Below are 22,674 nucleotides of genomic sequence, written 5' to 3' on the forward strand. Positions count from 1 at the left end.
TGTGTTCTTTTCAATTTAATATTTAAGAAAATCGAAAAAAAAACCATAAATTATAAAGTAATTTTTAATGAAAAAAAAAAAATCATAAAGGAAAAAAAAAGTTACACATATTGAATTTAAATAATTAACGAGAATAACATGCCACACATTTTAATAGTGAATAAAAAATTTTTAAATAAATAATTCATGGAAAAAACATTGACAGACGTAAAGTTGAATGAATACACGAGAGAGAGGAACCAACAACTTTTTGCGCTTAATAATATTTTAAGTGTATGTATCGAGAGAGAGAAAGAAAGGATAGGAAAATGAATTAATAAATAATAAATTAGTTTAATGTGAATAACGACGACGATGGAGATGTGGAGCCGGAATGTTAAGCATGGAAAAACAAAAAAATAAACTTTTTTATGCCCAAAAATCTATCAACACATATTAAGTATATTTTCAGCAGAAAAAGGCAAAAAAAAAACTTCTACTCTCTCGGTGAGATGATCCAAGCCCATTATTACATAGAAGACATTAATTTGAAATGGCACAAGTGAAAATACTCTCAAATAAAATAAAATAAAAAAAAGCTCAACCTAAAAGTTTCAAGAACTCTTTAAGGAAATTAGATGTAATTTAGAAAGCTCTCCAACTTTTCTTCAAGATTGACTTTAAGTCTCGAGGGGAGGCAGCTATAATGAAATGAGACACAAATGAATATTTAAGCCAATGTTGGATACATTAACATTGCTTGTTGAAAACTGATTTTGTTGGTTGGAAATGATAAAGTTTGTTGGATAAATTTTTCTTGATTAATTTCTAGAATTTTGAGGTTAGATTGACATTATTATCAACATTTCGATCAATTTCACTATATTAACTGCCAAAAGAATCAAATCGCAAGAATTTTGAGCCATTAAAAGCAATTTTCACAAAACCACGTGTTTTTAAAATTCTCCATATTTAGAAAAAAAGTTGGAATAATTTGCAAAATACAGCACGTAGATACAAACTTACTGCTTAATAATGCTCAAAAAAGTGGCAAAAGTCATCCTCAATCAAATGTGAAGCATAAAAGATCAAATATTTGCCGTTTTTTATGCTTTACTGCATCGAAGAAAAGTCAAAACTCTAGAAACAAAATTTTAAGTCTTAGCATATCCTAAGGTGACTAAAGTTTACCCATAAAATCATCAAGAAAGCATATTATCCCAAATTATTTCCTTTCACAACCAACAAATCTCATTTTCAGTAAGCAACCTTAAAGCCAACAAACTAGCATGCATGAGACTTCCATACACACACTGACCAATAATTCATTTAGTCTATTAAATTTTCTATGTACAACAATACCAAAGAAATTAGTAAGAAGGGCTATAATTCTGCTTAAAATACAAATTTTTATTAATGGATCAGGAAAAGATAAACATGCCAAAAAATAAACTTAAAGTAGAAGCAAGATGAACATCATCAACACTTTGTGGTACCGCAACAAAAAAACCAAAGCTCTCTGATAAATTACAAAAAAAATATATAAAGGAATGAGACATGATTAAAATATCTGTTAAGAGGATAGAGAAATCGATAATATCAGGCAGATCCTGTGCGGTAGAAAACAAAAAAAGCTGTGCATACATATTTGTTAAACAAAAAAAAGTCTACGCGACCACACAGGATATGAGATGTAGGAATTGCTAAAGTATACGGAAAAATCTATAAAGAAGTATCATCAATTTATACAAATATGTACTTTCCTTACATACACACACAAATATATCTTTTTTCGAAAAACAAATTTTTCGTCGGAATGAAGACACAAAGGTACTGATGTTTGGTATCAAAATGAAATACAGTTCACTACATTCACAAACCAAAAAAAAGGTATATATATCTAAAAGCAATACTAATTAATGAGTAAAAAAAAAGTTCTCAAAAGTTTTTTTTTTAAAAATTCTTCAAAAAGCATAAGGTGGGGGATGTTCACAAATGACGTCTATTGAAAGATGGAATCAGGTTCTGCATGTGGTCGGTATCATCGGAATAACACAAGTTCATTCGTAGGTCACCATTAGATCGCTTTATTGATAACAAAACATCGATTTGAAGTCAAGGTACTTTCTGTTTTCTGAGATAACCTTTAGGATGACCCTCTGGATACGTTAGATAGTATGACTAGAATTTTCCCAAAAGAAACAAGGTATCCGGTTTTTAACCGTAGGGTGACCCTCTGGATTCACTATAAAATATGAATAGGAACCAAGGTATCCTGTTTTTCACCATGATAATGACAAAAAATTAGATTATCCGTAGGGTGTCTCTCTGGATGCATTAACTAATATGACATATGACGGGAATTTACGAAAGAAATTAAGGTATCCTGTCTTTATCCGTAGGGTATCCCTCTGGGTACACTAGATAATATGAATAGTGTGCACCAAAAGAACCACATTGTCCTGTTTAGACCATGATAACGGAAGATAATGAGACTATCCATAGAGTGATTCTCTGGATACTCTAGACAATATGATTAGGGTGTCCTTTATTTACCATTATAACGGCGTAAAGTGAGACTATCCGTAGGGTGACCCTCTGGATACTATTGATAATATGAATTCAATTCACCAAATAAACCGACCCATGTGCAATCAACAATTTGGTATAGAGTATCACACAGCTCTCGACCAATTCTCCATGGTAAATCCCACTGATCCTTCAAAATGATAGACGTCATTTGTGGACATCCCCAAAAAAGGAAGACGAAAAAAATGCAGAAAAAAATTGCCTTCAATTTTTCATAAAAGAAAAAAAAAAGTATAAATTGTGAGATGAGAGAGATATTCAGCAAGGTAGCGAATATAAAAAAAAAGTGGAAAGGAAAGAAAAAAAAATTAAAATTCCTGCGGTATCTTTCTCATACCCTACGTAACTAACTTTCCATTCGTGTGTGAATGTTTCATAATTTTCTTATTTTTCGGTGTTTTTTTTTTTTATTTTTTGGCGTAGGTGTATGCATAACGATTCTTATAGTCAGTAGATACACAAAAAATAAATAAATATTTACTGAAAATATGAAAAATTGTCGCGACAAAAAAAAATGAAGTTTTTATGGATGGAAAAACAAGCAAGATGACGGAAATGAGGCATAATGTATTAAAAAACTTATAATTTTTATCCTTTTTGGCTGTAAATAAGGAACAACTTTTATTGATGAAATGAAAAGGGGCGCTGAATTGCTAAATTAAATTTTGGGAGGAAGTTGATATGAAAAGTTACTAAACAGCACTATGGAATTACGAAGCTTACCTTTTTTGTGCTCGTTACTCGGATGAACTTTAAGTGAAATCACAAGAAATCCTCCTTTTGGGGATTTTGGCTTTATAAGAAAATTGAGCAAGAAATTAGGTCGACTGAGAACGAAAAAGGAGCAAAAAAAGGAACATGATGTGGGATGAGGCATAGATAGGCAATTTTCCATAACCATTCTATCACTAACAAAGAATTCATTATGTATAAGAAATAGATAAAAAAACAACAACATAATGAAGGAACGAATCTATGTGATAAATATTGTTAATTAAAAACAAAAGGAAAAAAAACTGAAGATTATTTAGTCGATAGGGTTGTCAACCTTTCAAGCTTGATTGTTTGCTATTTTTTATGTCTTGAAGAGCTGTTTGAGATTGGATTTGATGTAATGGAGGTTGATTAAACCAGTAAGATAGCTTGAAATTTTTAAAAACAAAATGACCGTTATTTTTGAAATAGAATCGAAAAAAATGTTCATAAATTAAAAGTGCGGAAGAAATAAATGATGGAGATTTATCAACATTTTTACGTATTTTTGTGTAAATTTGCGAAAGAAAACTCTTAAAATTACAAAATTAAAATTCTGATATGTAAAGTTTCGCTTGTCTCCCGTTGTATCATAATAAGTTATTTAAGTTTTAAAAATGCATATTTTACGAATTTTCAAAAATATTTTTTAAGCATTTTTACTATTACGTGCTATGATTTTCTCGTTGAATTATAAACTTTTGATGATTTAAAAGATAAAAATCGATTAAAAGTAAGGAAAAGGAGTCTAATTAATAGAAATATTTACGATTAAAAATTTCCCTGAAATTGTAAACAAAAAAATTATGAAGATCAAAATTAATTTACACAAGTTAGACAGCGAATTGAATCTCCATAATCAGATAAGAAAACCGTTGTAAATTTTGAAAAAAATCTTACAAAAACGTTAATTCTAGGTTTTTCTGTGCTAATTTCAAATCTTACAAAACCGTTGTAAATTTCAAAGTCTTCAAAATTGTTGTAAATTTCAAATCTTACAAAAACGTTGAAGCTTCAAAGTCTAAAAAACCGTTGTAAATTTCAAATCTTACAAAAACGTTGAAGCTTCAAAGTCTACAAAACCGTTGTAAATTTCAAATCTTACAAAAACGTTGAAGCTTCAAAGTCTACAAAACCGTTGTAAATTTCAAATCTTACAAAAACGTTGAAGCTTCAAAGTCTAAAAAACCGTTGTAAATTTCAAATCTTACAAAAACGTTAAAGCTTCAAAGTCTACAATACTGTCATAATTTTGGTAAAAGCTTCAAAAGATCAACGACTTCAAAACTTCCAACCTTATCTAATAAGCTTTTCCCATAATTCACCATTCCAATCTCAACACAATCTCAAAGAATCCTTGTCAAACCTTCAGACATTATCAAAAAAAGTACTAAATTATTTCCACATTTGGCATCGACATCTCTGCCAGCAATCGCTTCACGCTCTCATTCGGGTTTGAAAATATAAAAAACTTTCTTATTGTAAAAAAATTGAAAAAGGAAGCGACGAGATTTTAACAAGAATAAAAAGAAAATTTACCTTAGTCGTCGTTGTTGAATTGCTTGTCGTTTGTGCTTTTTTTCTCTCCCGTTCTTTCCGTTCAGCTTTTTAAAATGGCTATTAAAGCAAACAAAAGGAAAGACGAATAAAAAATGAGGGAAATGGAGACACACTGGGTGGAATTGAGAATCGCAACACTAATTAAGAGACGTTGTGATCTTTATATCCATGGCATGAAAGAAACAAGTCGAGCATAAGAAACAGGCGAAGAGTGTCAAACAGATTTTAAGCCATTCTTAACATTCTTTCGAAAGATTTCTTTTCGTAATTATTTTTCTTAAAATTAGTGGGCTTGTTCGTGATGAATTAAAGACACAGAAAAATAAGAACAGGAAGGAGATAGTTTCTCATTTTTCATCTTTACAAGACAGCGAATGCTTAATTTCTTTTAATCTCTTCAGTAGGAAGTGAAATGAAATGATTTTAATTGTGACAAACAGGGTTGTAAGCTGTGATTTATCTGTGATTATGGTAAAATTTGACTAAAAGTCACAAAACGTCTTGAAAAATCGTTAAAAAATCTACAAAACCGTTGAAAATTTCAAAATTCACAAAATTGTTGTAAATTTTCAAAATCTACAAAACGGTTGAAATTTTTCAAAATCTACAAAACCGTTGAAAATTTCAAGATCTACAAAACTGGTGTGATTTTCAAAATCTACAAAACCGTTAAGTTTTCAAAATCTACAAAACCGTTGAAAATTTAAAAATCTACAAAACCGTTGAAAATTCAAAATCTACAAAACCGTTGAAAATTTAAAAATCTACAAAACCGTTGAAAATTTAGAAAAATTCAAAATGGCTTTATACCGTTAATCTCAGCAAATCTCAACATTCATCACAGATTCATTCACAACCATCTCCACAACAACCCTGTAGCACAATACGAATAATAAAGTTTATTCATCATCAAAAAACCCCGAAATGGATGTGGAGAGAGTAAAGAGACAAAATATTTACTTTGATAATTGAAAATTGCTCAGTGATGAGTGTATAACGACAGTCGTCGAAATATCTCCGAATATCATAATCTGAAGTGAAGCTTGTTTTTGGAATTACTGTCATAAAATGTCATATTCGAGGTGGGGGAAAAGGAAAGACAAAAATATTCGAGAATTTGGAATTGGAAGCTTCGAGGATTAAAGCTTATGATTGTGTGGAAGCATTACCACATAAGCTGTCCAAATAAATAATTCTGAGAATTTACAGATAGTCACATTTCGGACATTTAAGCTTGTCGTTAACTCAAAATATTATTAAATGCCTGCATGGCATTTATTGATTCTCAAAAATTAGATTTTTCTTCTCGGTACTGGATATCCCGAATGTGCCACTTGGAGATTCTTGAATTGAAAACTTTTTTTGATTCACAAAAACTTTTATCCGTAAAATGTAAAAGTTATCCTAAAATAGAAGTCATAATATTATGCTTGTGTGACTCTTGAGAACAAGGTAAATGTCATAATACGATACATGACATCATATTTGGTAATAATAGAATAGCAAACAAGCAAATAGACAACCCAAAAATTGTTAATAGCAACATTGACAATAAGGAGTTGTTCATAAGTGATGTGGAACTTTATTTGACTGTTTTGCTCCTTATATTGAGTGATGCAAACGGAAAAGGCTTCATAAAGACTCCGTTAAGGTTCCGACTTGGTTCCGTCAACGTTTCGATTCGGTTCCATCAAGGTTCCGACTCGGTTCCGTCAAGGTTCCGTCAAGGTTCCGTCAAGGTTCCGACTCGGTTCCGTCAAGGTTCCGTCAAGGTTCCGACTCGGTTCCGTCAAGGTTCCGTCAAGGTTCCGACTCGGTTCCGTCAAGGTTCCGACTCGGTTCCGTCAAGGTTCCGACTCGGTTCTGACTCGGTTCCGACAAGGTTCCGACTCGGTTCAAATGGAAAATAAGCTATAGAATTCGATTTCTACTGGTGAAAAACTGGACGCAATCTCCAAATGCCTCCAAACATCTTTTGTCAACTGTATAAAATGTTTACGAAAGATAATAATTTCAATGCCTACCTGTCTCCTTGAAAATTTACATTTCCTTTTTTGCCATCATTTCGTTCTCATGAAATTCCTTTGGTATCATCCCATACAATATAAATAAATAAATAATGTGCAAAAAGAAATTCTTTTTTAGAGCAACACCGGATGAAATAAGAAGCAAAAAAAAATTCAGCACAAGCGTGTTGAACGAAAGAAGAAATGAGAAGTTATGCATTCAATCAGATCCAGCGCCCCTTTTTTTATACAAACAATAAAAAAATATATATACGTAATACAATTCTCCTTTAAAAAGAGAGTAAGGACACATTTCATTGCCCTCATATTTCTTGCTTTAAGGCTTTTCGTGTATTTTGATAACGTGTACACAATGAGAAGAATGATTTTTTTTTACGAAAATAATTAATCTTAACATGAGGAAAAACAGTCCTTGGAAAGAGATTTGTTGGACTTTTTGGAAGGCTTTTTTGTCGATAATATTTCAATTTAATCAACATGACAACTTGTAACGGTTGAATTAAGATTTAAAAAGTGTAATTGAGTGCGTTCAGTTGATGATTGAGTGCGTACAGTGAGTAATTGAATGCATTTAGGAACAAGAATCAACAAAATAACTTGTAACGGTCAAATGAAGATTTGAAAAATAATTGAGTACGTTCAGTAATAAAAGTGAGCGAATTCAGTTTCAAACTGAGCAAATTCAGTGAAAATTCAATTTAAATCATCAACAAACACAAATTTAATTAATTTACCTTAAAATTATCACAAAATCCATCCAGAACTCCAACAAAACTCATTCCAAAGCATTCCTCCTAAAGAAAACTGTAAGCAGGAAAGTAAGTAAAGACTTTCAAACGAGATTTGTGAATTTTTTTCAATTGTGAATCAAATCAAAAAGTGAGATTGAATAATCAGAGGTCAATGACTGAATAGAAAGCTTGACAAAGAAGAAAATTTGAAGAATGACAAATCCTTTTTAAAAGTACTGAATTGTGTGATCAAATTAATACTCAAAAAAATATGGAAAATTCCAATTTTAATAGACAGATTGACATTCTTCAAAAAAATCCAAGCTGAGAAATGATAATTATTCAGAATATAAAATGAGAACGCAAATAACGTAGGAGCTGAGATGAGAAGCAATGAGATTAAAATTGTATATCCATAGAATGTTATTGAATTATATATACATACATAAAATTCACTAACAACGTCTATGGCTCAAATGAATTTTTCTCCATCTCACTCCCTTTAATAGATATGAGTATGTGTATATATGCAAAAGCATCGAATGACGACGAACGGAAGCACTTAACATTTTAATCCACAACATTGAATATATAAAAGTAACGAGTGCGCGTCTCTGATACAACAAAATTACCTTTCTGACCTTTGATTTTCATTCTCGTTTTCAAGGAAAAGCCACTAAGAAGAACTTAAAAGAGGTATAAGACACGTATATCGTCAACCACACCCAATTTTTAAATGTATTTAATAATTTAGAAGATGAATGATTCACAGTTTTTGCCAGGTGAAAAATTTACAAATGGCTCATCATGAAAGCAATACGAAAGTTATGAGAAAAAAAGTTACTAAATTACGTTATTTTTTTATCTATTGAATATAATTATCATTCATTCATAATACAAGGAAAATTTGGCATGCCTGGGCGGAACTCTACAGCTGTAGGATGTTTAAAAGGAAGCTTTTAATGAAATTCAAATTAGAATTTCTGAAGAAAATGAGTTTGAGAGAATATTCATGCATAAAGTTAGCTGTTGAGTGAAATATAAGCTGTAGTTGTGATATTTGGTAGTGTTGTTGGTCCGGATGTTTGGATGAGATGCTGTTTTGGATTCAGACAGTCTATTTCTTGGATGTTGTGTTGGTTTAGGATGTCATAGAGCTTGAAGTCGATTTGGAGTTTGTATGAAGTAGTTGACTCGACTCCATATGAAATTGCAGTCGACTCTGAGCTCTAGGATTCTAAGATACTGTCTAGGCTTAGGCTTTCTACACACTCAGACTAGTTGTTCCAACATAAGAGTCTTAGTATCACCAATATCTATGGCAATCACTGTTCACACGCGTCTTAATGCTTAGATAACTGGATTTGCGCCCCACTGTAAGTCTGGATAGGACACAGTGTCTCTGTCAGTTGTCAACTGGATTGTGTCCAAGTCAGTTGCTCCTACATTTGTCATATACTAGTCTGAGGCAGTCTATACCAGTATCAATCAATCCGAACAGCACAAATCGGATAATTGATTCGAAATCCGGAATCAGATCGGTGTGACTCTAATATCCAGCACCAAATCAGCTTGACTTTGGCATTGTGTCGACTAATATCCAGCACCAAGCCAGAATCACGCTATTCAAGACATCACACCATCCAACTAACAACACTCCCGCCCAGGCTACAAATGACATGAAAGAATAAGAACAAGTAAAACGTCAACGGATAGAAAAGAACAGAACAAGTCAAAAGTAAACGAATTGGAATGAACGAAACTAGTGTTTTGAGAGTAGATAAGGCAAATAATTGTTGAAAAGCTCTTGCACACTCGACATAGCAAAAAAATACACAAAAATAGGAGGACGAGATGAATAAACAAAATGGCTGAGACTTTAATTAAAACCGATAAATGAGTAAATCTACTATTTGTACAATTAGGGCCTTCGGAAAAAAGTTAATTAATAATTATTAATTCTCTAAATACGGAAAATCCCAAAGCTATAACTTTAAATTTTTATGTAGGAACATGTACTAGTCGTACGATGAGTATTGCAGCCGATATGTATAGCAAATTGATATTTTTAAAAGTTTTATTTTAAATGTATAGGTAAACAATATGAAGATGATGAGCACTGAGTAGAGTCGAATTGGATGGATGATTAAGCTATGGGAATTTTCATCTTTAGTTAATGAATAATTGATAAAAAATAATAAAAAAATACAAAAAAATCTTAAAAAGATTTAACAGTTAAATAATTTTTAAAAAAATGGAACAATTAAGTTCACTTCCTGACTATTCATTTAGCAAAGGAAGGACTTTATGGGTTAATTAATTAAGTTTGCACTAAGTATAATATTATTATTGCTATAATTTATGTAAATAATTTTTACATTTGTATGTTACCTTAAAAAAAACTGAAACCACAGCGAAAGCCAGAACAAAACGAAACGCTATAAATGTTTTTTATGTCGCGTTAAATTAATGATTAATTAAATTACAATTATCACGCAAATCGTCTAGAGGAAATTTAGAATATAACGAATTTTTGGAATGGGATAGTGGCAATGTTTTGAAGAGCAAAGTGAGCTTTTAAGTTTTTGGATGGATTTGAAAAAAATTTTGGTGGTTGTTTTGATGAAATTTGAAGGTTACGTAAGGAAATTGACGTACGTAAGAGGTTTACGTACGTAAAATAAAAACGTACGTAAAGTTAAGTCAAATAATTTGACGTACGTAAAGTTAAACAAAACAATTTGACGTACGTAAGATAATATGACGTACATAATTTTACGTAAGACAATCTGACGTACGTAATTTTACGCATGATAATTTGACGTACGTAATTTCAAGTAACACAGTTTGACGTACGTAAATTTACGTATGATAATATGACGTACGTAAGACAATTTGATACGAAGGTAAAGTTACGTAAGATAATATGACGTACGTAAAGTTACGTAAGATAATATGACGTACGTTATTTTACGTAAGACAATTTAACGTACGTAATTTTACGTAAGCTAATTTGACGTACGTAATTTTACGTAACCTAAAAAAGTGAAAATCTTAAAATCTTCAAAACAAACTTTAAAAATCCTTTAAATTCTAAGAAAATTCTTAAAAATTTCACTTTTAATAGACGAAAGGTTTTTCTTTAACATAAGGAAAATGCTTTAAACTTATAAATATGTCACATTGCACCTAGAAATCGATTAGAAAATGAAGTAAAAACAAGAAATAATAACAAAAAAAATAGTATGTTAACATTTCAATAGCACGAAAAATCCCCATTTAGTCTCTATAAAAGTTATCATAAGATGAAAAAAAAAACAACAAAAAAGAATCAAATTTAGATTCATTAAATAGCTCCATAGAATAAATTAAGGGATATTTTTTAATTAACAAAAGAATTTTTATGGGATTTATGATTTTGGATTGTATTTACTCATAAATAACCCCTCCCACCCTGAAATCCGTCATCCAAACATTTCATATTTTTCTCGTTATATCCTTTCTCGACTTATTATCAACATTTATAATGAGAATAATTAGAAAAAGGGAAAGATTTGTTATGATTACTTATTAATGATAATATGAACATTCAATTAAGAAACAAAACAGAATGATAATGAAAATGAAAATTGAAAAAAATTAATATAAAAACAATTACGCGCAGTTTTCTCCAACATAATTACCTATTTTTCAATCAAATTCCAAGAGTTGCCAAAATATTATATACAAAAAAAAAATTGAAATGAATAAAAAATGATAAAAATATGTAATAGAGAGACAAAAAAATTATAATAAAAAAGTTTTCATTGAATTATATATTAAAAAAAAGTAAATAAATGATCATGAGAATAGGAAATGGAAGAGAGAATCTATTAAAATATATAAATATAGTTCTTATTCCTCTATTTTGATATCTAGGGAGTGTGGAGTGAGCTTCTAAATGAGATATTTTCGAAATGATTTTAAAAAAGGACTCGGAAAAGTTCAATTTCTAAAAAGATTTGAAGATTTTCGAAAAATTCGAGATTGATTTTCGAAAATTCGAAATTTTTTGGAAAAATTCAGACAAGAATTTTGAAAATGTTTTTCGAAAAATTCAAATTTGAATTTTTAAAAATTTCAAGTTTGAATTCAAAATTGAGAAATTTCAAAATTTGACTTTCAAATCAAAAATAAATCGAATTTCGAAAAAGTTTCAAATTTGAATTTCGAAGAAAGTTGAAGTTAAATTTGGAAAAATTTTGCATTTCAATTTCAACAGAAACTTTCGAAAAATTTAAAATTTGAATTTCAAAAAATATTTGAATTCGAATTTAGAAAAAATTTTGAGTTCGAATTTCGAAAAGTTTCAAATTTGAAATTTAAATCAAATTTTGGAGAAATTCAAATTTTGAAATGATTTTCGAATTTCGAATTCAATTTTCGAAGAAGAATTTCGAACTCAATTTTCGAAAACCACAAAAACCCTCCACATCCTCTAGATTTACATATTTATGTTTTGTTATCTATTCAAAAAGTTATGCTCTGTTTAGAAAAAAAAAAAGTTTATTTATGAAGAGTTGATTCATTATTAGGAACGAAATATACACACATGTAGACTTACACAGATTCCATAAATATATATATTTTTTAGACAATGGAAAAAAAAAACAATTTTTATGCTCTGTTAAATGGTACTTAGAGGTCGGGTCTATTAATCACATTAATATCATATTTATTCTGATTTTTCATTCATTCTTTTCCGGGGAAAAAGGACAAAATTTTCACATTTTTTTTTGCGGTATCCGCATGATGAGATCAAAAATGAATTAATGCTGTATGCTGCCATTGTGTATGTGGATGGAGATTATGTTTGGTGTACATAAAAAAAGAAATAATTATGATGAGAAGTTATCACAATTCATAAAACATTTTACAGCAGCCGAACCATTAAAGCATCCCTCCCCAAATATTTTGTTTTGCCTTATTTGTTCCATTTTTCTCGTTATTTGAATATCATGCGATTTATATCTTTATTTTATTGAAATTTTGTTGTCTGCAAAATGAGATATGTATGTATTAGCGTGTTTTTAGTGAATATTGAGGTTAGGATGAAGCATTTTGGTTGCTGGATGTTGGAAAAATTGACAAAATTGTGAATTTTGTTATTTTTATCAGCTTTTATAGTCATGGATCTTGCAATTATCAATGTTTGTGTCATTTAAGATCGTAAGATTCATGATTTGACATCCACAAAGTTGATTAAGTTCCAAAACTTCATGAAATGCAAAATTTGATTACTGGATGTTTCAAAATGGTGAATTTTGATGATTTTATCAAATTTCCAAGTCCTGGATCTTAGTATTATCAATATTTAGACCATTCAGGATTAATAGATTGATATTATGACAGTCATGAAGTTGGTTCAGCTATAAATTTCCATGAAATTCCAAAATTTTCAATTTGTAAACAAAGATTCTTTCAATTTTTCTTAAAATCAAAAAATTGAAATCCGATTACTGTGGTAAAAAGTCTCAAATTACTTCAATTATCAATCACTAAGCAGCGGTCGTCGTCTAGTAATCATATCTTCTTTAAATAAATACGTGATTTGCTCAAAAAAACGAATTTAAATATGAAATTTTTATTGAATGTATAGAAGAATTAGATGCTGAATATTGGGGAAATTGGAGTATATTGAGGCTTTTTAGTTGTCATAGCTGTTAAGGATAGTGAGGAAATCTAGAAATCAAGAAGAATTGGTCGATTTTAAGCAAGCTTTTAAGCTAATAACCAATTTGAGATCGATTGTCATCAAATTTTCTTTATGGCAACTTGACTAAGCAGATTTTGACTCTAAACTTGACTAAGCAATGCTCTGCATGTTAGGTTTCTTATCTCTGTCTCCAGATTGGTCAATATAAAGACTTCCGGAAACCCTAGTGTAGAGGAATGTTGCTTAGATTAGTCATCTCAATAGCAGAGCTTTAAGATCCAAAAATCACAATTTTGGGCTGCATTACTTCACCTCATTGACAGCAAGACATGAAGGCGTCCATATGACACCATGATGATGACACTCAATGGCTTCAAACCTTCAACATCCCAGCCCAAAATGCGCTAAATCATCAATCTCATCGCAACATCCAAAAAGACATCAATAATATATTTTTTATGTTTTTATTTTATTTGTATGTAAGTAGATCATGGCAATAATCAAGGTGGCATCAGATTGTAGCATTCTTACTACACAAAAACACGCATTATGTGATCAAAGAGGAATATTAAAATTGCTCGGAATGGTTTTAAAAGATCAGTTCCATAAAGTTATTTTTTTTTTATGTCGATGTTTACTTAACAATGTTTGAATTTTTTTGACGAGGAAGCTTTTTTCTGCATATACAGCGATTGAGTACGAAACTTCCATATTTAAAGTCTTAAAAGCCAATATGCAAGATGTTGTTAAAGTCATTATCATGATAAGGCTCCATGATACTTAACCGATGAGACCAAAAAAATTGTCCTTTTTATTATTGGATAAAAACAGCACAAAACATCCACGGGAGTAGAAAGAAAAAATATCAAATTTGCCTTTTTTTGTTGCCTCTCGTGTGCTGTTATCCTAGCTTTTAGTCTTATAGCCAATTTAGATTATTTTCAAATCGAATTAACTCTTAAAGGTTTTTTCGAGATGTCTCGACGAGCCTTTTTTTATTTTGGGCTGAATTATCGACTATTTCCGTCATGGAATATTTATGATATTGATATTTTTGCTTCCAGCAACTCCTTAATTATTGCCATTTTATTATGTTTTATGGGAGTTAATTTGTCATTTGTTATTGTTGATGTGATAAGACCCGATTCTGAGCTGAGGGGTACGTTATGGGAATGGGTGTTGGATGGTTGTCTATGCTATAATTGGCTTCAATCTCTAGCAGTCTTCAATGAAGTCGCTAGGGTACAGCTATGTAGCCGTGTTGACAGCAAGACGTGAGGGTGACCTGACAATCACGTGATCACGTGACAGCTGATTTCGGTGCATTTTAACTGTGAAATTCAAATTTGCCGCACTTTGCTGATCGGGTATGGCAAAATCAATGCCTTTATGGTACCAAATACTGTCATGAAGTAGCTTCATGTCTATTGAATACCCGAACAAGCAGAAAATGTTATCCAGGGTGCCGCTGTGACGTCGTTTTGACGGTAAGACGTGAGGGTGACATGACAACCACGTGATGGATCATTTCAGTGCATTTTTACGGCAAAATTGAATTTTGCCCGTTTATGCTGTTCAAGAATGGCGAAATGATTACCTCGGTGGAATCAAATATTTTCATGAAGTAGCATAATGTCTACTAAGTACCCGAACAGCACAACGTGTAACCTAAGGCACCATTACGTTGTCTTATTAGCAATGAGACATGAAGTTGCTCTGACATCACCAAGACGTTGGCCTGAGGTCACTATGACGTTGCCATGATGTCACCGTGACGGTTGAATTCGATCCGTATTAACGGCGACTCGCCATATTGTGCAACTCCGGGTAACAACCTATCGACACCCATCACCATAATGTGCATCTCGGTCTAAGTATCTCTTAAAAATTCTATTTAAAAATATTTTTAACGACAACTGAAAATCAAAATGAATATTTTTTAACAAAAAATGATAAATTAAAGTGAAACTTGAAATGAAAACATGAACAAATCGTTGAACCTGATGAATAAAATTCTAGAGTTTGATTTAAAAATAACAAATTAAAAATGATGAATATAGTTGAAAAAAAAAGTTTAAATAATATAAATTATTTAACAATGTTTTAGCAAATGAAATGAAATTATAAAAAAAAAATTAAATAAAAATGAAAGAAATGAATAAAGAAAAGTATTAACATTTAACATTTCCTTTTAGAATTATAAGCTATAAAAGATTTTCATTAGTTATCTAAAAATAAAAAAAAAAATTTAACAAAAAAAAAGAGAAAAAAATGTAAGATTAAAAAGAAAAATCGATAGAATAAATTGGGTAATTCATGAAAAATTTAATAAATTTGTTTTAATCTTTTCAATCTTATTACTTATTTTCAGATGATATGTGTCATGAATGAGATTAAGGGATGTGATACACTTAAATTGAATTTAATCATTTCATTTGGAAGACTTTATGTTGATTTTTATTTCAGATAATATTTATGGTTTAATCAATGATGATTGTCTTAAAGATTGATGAACTTATAATATTGAGGAAATTTAAATTCTTCAAATTTAACGATTTTTCAAATTTTGAACTTAAATTGAAAAATTTCATACTTTAAGCGAATTCAGATAAAATGTTTAATCAATGATGATTGAAAATTCAAAATTTATTTCAAAATCTTAAAAATTTAACGGTTTTTAAAAATTTGAACTTCATAATTTCATTCGAGTTAATTTGAAAGTTTTTCAAAATCGTTAAATTTGAAATTTAAATTTTCGTTTTAAAATTGCATATTTTTGAGTTTTAGGTCATTTCGTTAAGAAATTTAAGAAAATTTGTAAAAAATCGTTCTGATTCAAAATCCGTTACTTTTCAAAACAAAATCTAAAAAATTCAACGGTTTTTCAAGTTTTGAACTTCAAAATGATGCAAGAGCGAATTCAAAAGACGCAAAAATTCAAAATTTACAAAGCCGTTAATTTTCAAATTCGAATTTTCCGTTAATTTACCTTCCCATTTTTTCTTCAAATAATCAAAGAAACTGAAAGTTGATTCCAAAATTAAGTTCCTCTGCTACTCGAAAACCGAAAAAGAATCCAAAAATATCATAAACATATGACCTTTTCGAGCATCTTAGTCTATTGTGAGTGCGTGATTTGAAATTCAAGTAGATTAAAACTTTTCTTTTTCACTTCTTTTCCTGCATATATATTTTTTTCTCATTATCTTTATTACCTTTTTTTATATGTACAACATACATTTCGTTAGAGTCTTAAAAGAACTTAACTCCATAATTTCCATCAATTTCCATTACTTCACATTTACCTTTACCTTCGAGGTGCTTTAATGCTTTCATAAATACTTGTTCATTTAATTGGTAAAATTGCTGATCCCGGGTATCGTCTCCGTTAAGAAGCTCAAAAAATGTTAACACTGAATTTGTCATTCCTGAATTCACAGCCCATGAATAAATGACATTAGACCATTCGTCGACGGTTAGCCAATAGAGTTCATAAGTTCCTGAATTCTTACCGCCGACGAGTTCTGCATTCTTCGTTTTACACAATTCGGTCAGGATTACTTCCCTTAATTCTCTATCTAATGTACGATTTATTTTACTGTTGCTAAATAGCTCTGACTCATCATTAATGTTAATTACTGCTTGATTATTCTGTTTAGCATAAGATAGGATTAGTTCCTTCCATCTAGAGATCTGCTGCTTTCTAGTCTCTGTATGTTTTTGAAGACTATTAAGAATAAATTTAATTATGTTAATTATGGAACTATTGGATGTGAATTCTAGTAAACTTACGTGAAAAACGGAGGAAAGTTGTATTCCCAAGGAAACTCAAACTCGGTCATGGTAATTTACTACTTAATTAACGTAGAAATTAGGAATAATGAATTATTTGGGTGGTTTGTTTACGTTTTTCCAGGGGTGGGAAATTATTTTTGGATTTTTTTGTGTTTCACGCCCCTTGGAATACTTCCAGTGTCTCTGATGTCATGAACATAGAATTTGAAATTATTTTTGAATATCTAACAGGCCTACTAGATTAAATATAATCATTAATTTATGATTTTAGGGAATTTAGGACATTCTAGCATAATTAACAAATTTTATTTACAAAAACAATTTTTTATCGGCAAAATTCGGTAGTTCCTGTAAGAAACATCGCTCTGTTGGGGGACTATCTGGACTTGCGCTTCAGTTTTCCCGATATTTTAGGAATTTTGTCGAACTGGATTGTGAAATTTCGTGAATTTTGAACAAAAATGATACAAAATTACAGCTTAAGCAATTCAGAATGTCAATTTTCATTCAAAACTGCTGTAAACTTTCATATTCGGTATAATTATGACTTAAAACAGTCAAAATAAGTGACAAAAACATAAATAAAATTTAACGTATTTTCAAAATTTAAATATTTTCCAAGCACTTTCCAACAAACTTCCAGTATTCCAGCAAAAATTCAAAATTTTACCGTTTATTCCCGTCAACATTCCCGGTACTGGAAACTCTAAAGCTGGAAGAATAATTAAGGGCGTTTTGTAAAAAAAAATACAAAAATTTTAAAATAATTTTTTTACTGTAAATTCCTTAATTTAAATCCAGAATGGCTGCTACATTGAAGCCTTATTTAACAGCAGTTCGACACACGTTAACAGCTGCAATGTGCTTAGACAACTTCTCATCACAGGTCAGATTTTAAAATTGCGAAAAAAAAAATATTTTGATGACTAATAATATTTTTGTTCCTTAATATAGGTGATAGAAAGGCACAACAAACCCGAAATTGAAGTAAAATCATCAAAGGAATTAGTTTTAAATCCAGTTATTATATCCCGCAATGAGAAAGAACGAGTATTAATTGAGACAAGTGTTAATTCAGTTCGTGTTAGTATTTCCATAAAGCAGGCAGATGAGATTGAGAAGATCCTATGTCATAAATTTACGCGCTTTATGATGATGAGAGCTGAAAATTTTATAATATTAAGACGAAAGCCAATTGAAGGCTATGATATATCATTCCTTATCACAAATTTTCATACCGAACAAATGTATAAGCACAAACTCGTTGACTTTGTCATCCATTTCATGGAGGAAGTTGATAAAGAAATTAGTGAATTAAAGTTGTCTGTCAATAGTCGTGCGCGTATTTGTGCCGAGGAATTCTTAAAGAGATTCTAAATCACCCAAAAAAAGTAATTAATTAATAAATGCTGCCAATTGTTCTGCAATATTCGTTTTTTCTTACTATTCGGACACAAAATTTAATTAATTATACTATAATTTTGTATTTTCATTTCATTTTTAATCAAATATTTTTCATTTTTTCTTATTTAAAAAGAAACAAAAATTTTCATTTTGGAAAGTATTTTTTAAAATATAAATAAAGCAGAAAAGGAGATAAAAGGAAATTAAAGATCCAGTGCGTTGTTAATGTCTTAATTGAAGCTATTGCTTCTTATTACGCAGACTATGTCCAGCTCCTTGAAATGTTTGAAAATCATCTTTTTCATTCTTAATTGCTGTTTTGGGTTTGAAACTTCTGTCAAATTTCAGCTCAAATATGTTGTGATCATAGTCGGGAATACCTCTTGTATATTTCTCTAAAATATGTGAGGGTGGTTCGCTCTTTATTGGCTCCTTAATCTTCTTTCCATCTAGTCTACTTCCTTCACCTTTGAAGGCATAAAATTCATTATTATCGATGTGTGTTGTCTGATGATGATTATCGACATCCATCACGTCCTCCTGTTTAGGTATTCGTTCTGGTTCTTTATATCCTTCTGGTGCGTCAAATTCCACCTGCAAATACAGTCGATCATCAATTAATCAGCATTAAAAAATAACGGTCAAATAAAATTTGAAAAAACGTACGTATTTGTACGTAACTTACATTCATATCGCATTCAATAATTGTCACAGCTTTGCCGGGTTTAGTCTCTAGAACGAGTAACTCATAAATCTTACTATTATAGGATATAGCAATCACATCTCCTATCGTAAGACATGCAAAATTCCTTAAGCAATTTTCCAGTACAGCTTTTGGATTTGTTATGTCCAAGAAATCGACACTTTGTGGTTTAAATTTTGAATAAGATGCTACAGGCAGTGATAAATTCTCGACTGTCACTAAATCGCCTTCCTCTAATACCAAATTCTTCATCATCCAGTACGGAATATAAATTCTGCCTTCATCTGCTATAAATTCTAATACACCTGCATGTGTTTCTCTCTTTCCATGACGATTTGTTATTTTAAATAACATTGGATATTCTATATTGAGCCTTGTTAATTGATCTAATGCTGATGGTGGCATAATAACTACAAAAAAATTATTAATTTATGTACAAGTTGGTTATAATGACATTGCAAAAAAAAATCACATCCAAATTACTTTTTCCTCCATTCTCGACATCAGCTCGCTCATTACCAGGCAACATAGATACGGAAAAGCATCGATAATTTTGTGTGAAATTTCTCATTTCTGGCCATCGCATTTCAGGAAATCCGAAGTTAAACTGAAAATTTATTGAATAACAAAGAAAATTTTATGAAAATTGTTGATTTTCCACTTAATTTGGTGAGTTTTCTATGGGAATTGGATGTCTTTGGGTAGTCTTGATGTTGTTGGACTCACCATTATTGAAAAATTTACTTATATTCCACTTATTCTCTTAAAAGTTTATTAAATTTAGCAATCGAATTTTAAGAAAACAAAGATATTTACACGAATTTGTTTGCCCCTTGTCAGGATTTTGAATTTTAAATGACCGTTAAATTTTTTAACGGAAGTTTCCCTTTTTAAGCTTAATTAACTCGTTTGTGGCCATTTTTGAGTTGTTTTGGAATTGAAATTAGTAAACTTATCAATTATTTTGGTCATTAATTTTCAATTTAGCAAATTTAAGAAATCTAAGCCTACTCACATAAAATTCAAATCCGGCCAATCCCTCACAAAAGGGCACTCAACTACGATCAACATAAATTTTTTGTTTATCTCAGAAAAATAATTTTTACAAAAAGTTTTTTAATTATAATACAGTCATGGAAGAGCTTAGTAAGGAGAAAAAGAATGCAAATCAGTCTAAGCAGTTGCCCAAAGACGCTCAAGTCATTATATCTATCCTACGGTATGTCCTACATCGTTTTTCACTTAATCATGATAATTTAATGGATTTGTTTGTGTCTAAAATTTCAGTGATTTGGGAGTCGAGGATTTTGAGCCGAGAGTGATAAATCAGCTATTAGAATTTACTTATCGATATGTTACAACGATCTTAGAAGATGCAAAGTAAGATCCAGTGATATTATTTCTATATCCAGTGCTTTTAATTTCATCCATAAAGATCCAGTTGTAACTTGATATCCTATTTCTAATTCCTATAGAGTCTACGCAAACCACTCAAAAAAGAAGGGAATCGATTTAGAGGACGTAAAATTGGCATCAACAATGCTGTTAGATAAATCATTCACTGGACCACCACCAAGAGAAGTTCTGTTCGAAGTAGCAAAACAGAAAAATTCCCAGCCATTACTTCCAATAAAGCCTCATTCAGGTTTACGACTTCCACCAGACCGTCACTGTCTACTTGCTGCAAACTACAAACTTCGTGCTGCATCATCGCAAGCGCCAACAAAGAAGCTCGTCAAATCGGCAATTGAAGGAAGTACAATCAAAACAAAGCTCGTAACTGGAAGTCAGCTGGTCACAAATGTAATAAAGAAGCCAACATTAGGACAGACAATGAATAAGACATCAAGTGTGTCAATTCCAAAGCCAACATTTAAAGTCGCAAAACCTACAATAAGCATCAATAAGCCACAACAAATTCCAACAGAAGATGACATTAAAATGGACATTGTGGAAGAAGTATCAATTAAGAGGAAGCGAGAGGATGAAGATTTTGATGATTTAAATTAAGTGTGTATTTTATTATCTCATATATAAAAAAATTAATTATTTTAATAAAATTAAAGAAACTTGACAGGAATAAGAACAGCACTTTACTTTTTCTCAAAGGCCATTAATGCTGTGGTTCCAAAATTCATTAATTGAAGATATTCACTTCCGCCAGACAACAATCGAAAGACAACTTCGCCCATTTTATCAAGCATTATACTTTTTTGGTCGTTTGTGATTGAATCGTCCATAACAATCAGATCGTTAAGTTGGTCGAAGAATTGTGAGGCGCTGTATGCTTCAAACATGAAATTCTCAACGAAATCTTCAAGCTTCTGGAAGTTATTGGAACGGCAGATTTGGATGAAGTCAGTAAGAAATTTCTCAGGAACCATGCCTGACATTTCCAGGATGTCTGTTTTTGTGATTGGATTGTCTTTTCCTTGTATATCAGATCCACACTTTATTCTGTATGATGACTGTAATGTAGTTATAGCTTTTCTCATGTCACCGCCGGATATATCCACAATACTCATCAGTGCATTATCATCAATCTTTACATTCTCTTCTGTACAAATAAGCTTCAATCTTTCCAGGACCTTCTCCTCAGTCAATGATACAAATCGGAACTTGGTACAACGTGATGTGATTGGTTCAATGATTCGAGACACATAGTTACAAATCAGGCAGAATCTTGTAGTTCTGGTCTCTTTTTCCATTGTTCTTCTTAGTGCTGCCTGTGCAGCATGTGTCATAGCATCTGCCTCATCGAGGATTATTATTTTGAATGGTGGACATGGCTTGCCGTCCGGTCTAGTTGATGATGCTTTAAGCTGTGCAAAGTTCTTAACTTTTGTACGAATTACGGCAATTCCTCGATCATCGGAAGCATTTAATTCTAATACACGTTCTTTAAAGAATTCACCGAATAACTGATGTGCTGCTGCTAATATTGTTGACGTCTTTCCAGTTCCTATGTGATTTTATTTTATGTTAATTAATGTTTTATGATTTATAAAGGAAATGAATTTACCGGGTTGACCATAAAGTAATAAATTTGGCAAGTCAGAGCTGTTTAGACAATCGCGAAGAACATTACACACTTCTTGTTGCTCAACCACATCATCTACTTTTTTCGGTCGGTACTATAAATTAAAGAAATCTTGATTTAATTAACAAAATTTGATTTCCCGCCAAAAAATATTTACCTTTTCGACCCATGGAACTGGCTTTTCCTTCTGTTTCTTCTCTTTTGATGATTTCTGACTACCTGTGCTAGTTCCGGCTTTTGATGATGATAATTTGCCACTCTTTAAAAATGCTTGCATATTAAAAATAATTAATTATTAAATAAATTGTGAAAATCAGCAGTACAAATAAAGTAGGGGAATAACAAATCAAGGGGAAAATCAACTAATATGTGTCCAAAAATTCAAATAAAGACCGTTA

General features: G+C 30.9%; 5 protein-coding genes across 5 annotated transcripts; 2 read left to right on the forward strand and 3 right to left on the reverse strand.

The window, feature by feature from the left end:
- Positions 1-16,493: 16,493 nt before the first annotated feature.
- Vps25 (vacuolar protein sorting 25) lies at positions 16,494-17,280 on the reverse strand. Its single transcript, XM_070635465.1, has 2 exons — positions 17,127-17,280; positions 16,494-17,061 (listed from the first exon to the last, which is right to left on the reverse strand). The coding sequence occupies exons 1-2, from the start codon at positions 17,174-17,176 to the stop codon at positions 16,587-16,589; spliced, it is 525 nt and encodes a 174-aa protein (XP_070491566.1). The 5' UTR covers positions 17,177-17,280; the 3' UTR covers positions 16,494-16,586.
- A 553-nt stretch (positions 17,281-17,833) lies between these two features.
- Arpc4 (Actin-related protein 2/3 complex, subunit 4) lies at positions 17,834-18,556 on the forward strand. Its single transcript, XM_070635399.1, has 2 exons — positions 17,834-18,015; positions 18,084-18,556. The coding sequence occupies exons 1-2, from the start codon at positions 17,932-17,934 to the stop codon at positions 18,504-18,506; spliced, it is 507 nt and encodes a 168-aa protein (XP_070491500.1). The 5' UTR covers positions 17,834-17,931; the 3' UTR covers positions 18,507-18,556.
- A 52-nt stretch (positions 18,557-18,608) lies between these two features.
- Ufd1 (ubiquitin fusion-degradation 1-like) lies at positions 18,609-20,069 on the reverse strand. Its single transcript, XM_070635398.1, has 4 exons — positions 19,963-20,069; positions 19,720-19,843; positions 19,219-19,646; positions 18,609-19,127 (listed from the first exon to the last, which is right to left on the reverse strand). The coding sequence occupies exons 1-4, from the start codon at positions 19,963-19,965 to the stop codon at positions 18,774-18,776; spliced, it is 909 nt and encodes a 302-aa protein (XP_070491499.1). The 5' UTR covers positions 19,966-20,069; the 3' UTR covers positions 18,609-18,773.
- A 234-nt stretch (positions 20,070-20,303) lies between these two features.
- On the forward strand, positions 20,304-21,322 carry Taf9 (TBP-associated factor 9). Its single transcript, XM_070635413.1, has 3 exons — positions 20,304-20,455; positions 20,524-20,616; positions 20,712-21,322. The coding sequence occupies exons 1-3, from the start codon at positions 20,370-20,372 to the stop codon at positions 21,244-21,246; spliced, it is 714 nt and encodes a 237-aa protein (XP_070491514.1). The 5' UTR covers positions 20,304-20,369; the 3' UTR covers positions 21,247-21,322.
- On the reverse strand, positions 21,222-22,601 carry LOC139086813 (replication factor C subunit 4). The gene is made up of 3 exons (XM_070635412.1): positions 22,434-22,601; positions 22,259-22,370; positions 21,222-22,198 (listed from the first exon to the last, which is right to left on the reverse strand). Exons 1-3 carry the CDS (start codon positions 22,551-22,553, stop codon positions 21,330-21,332), a joined length of 1,101 nt encoding a protein of 366 aa, XP_070491513.1. The 5' UTR covers positions 22,554-22,601; the 3' UTR covers positions 21,222-21,329.
- Between the last annotated feature and the right edge of the window lie 73 nt (positions 22,602-22,674).

This window comes from Chironomus tepperi, unplaced genomic scaffold (assembly GCF_022539635.2).
Source record: "Chironomus tepperi strain 1889 unplaced genomic scaffold, CSIRO-AGI_Ctep_v1 contig_89, whole genome shotgun sequence".
Lineage (NCBI taxonomy): Eukaryota > Metazoa > Arthropoda > Insecta > Diptera > Chironomidae > Chironomus > Chironomus tepperi.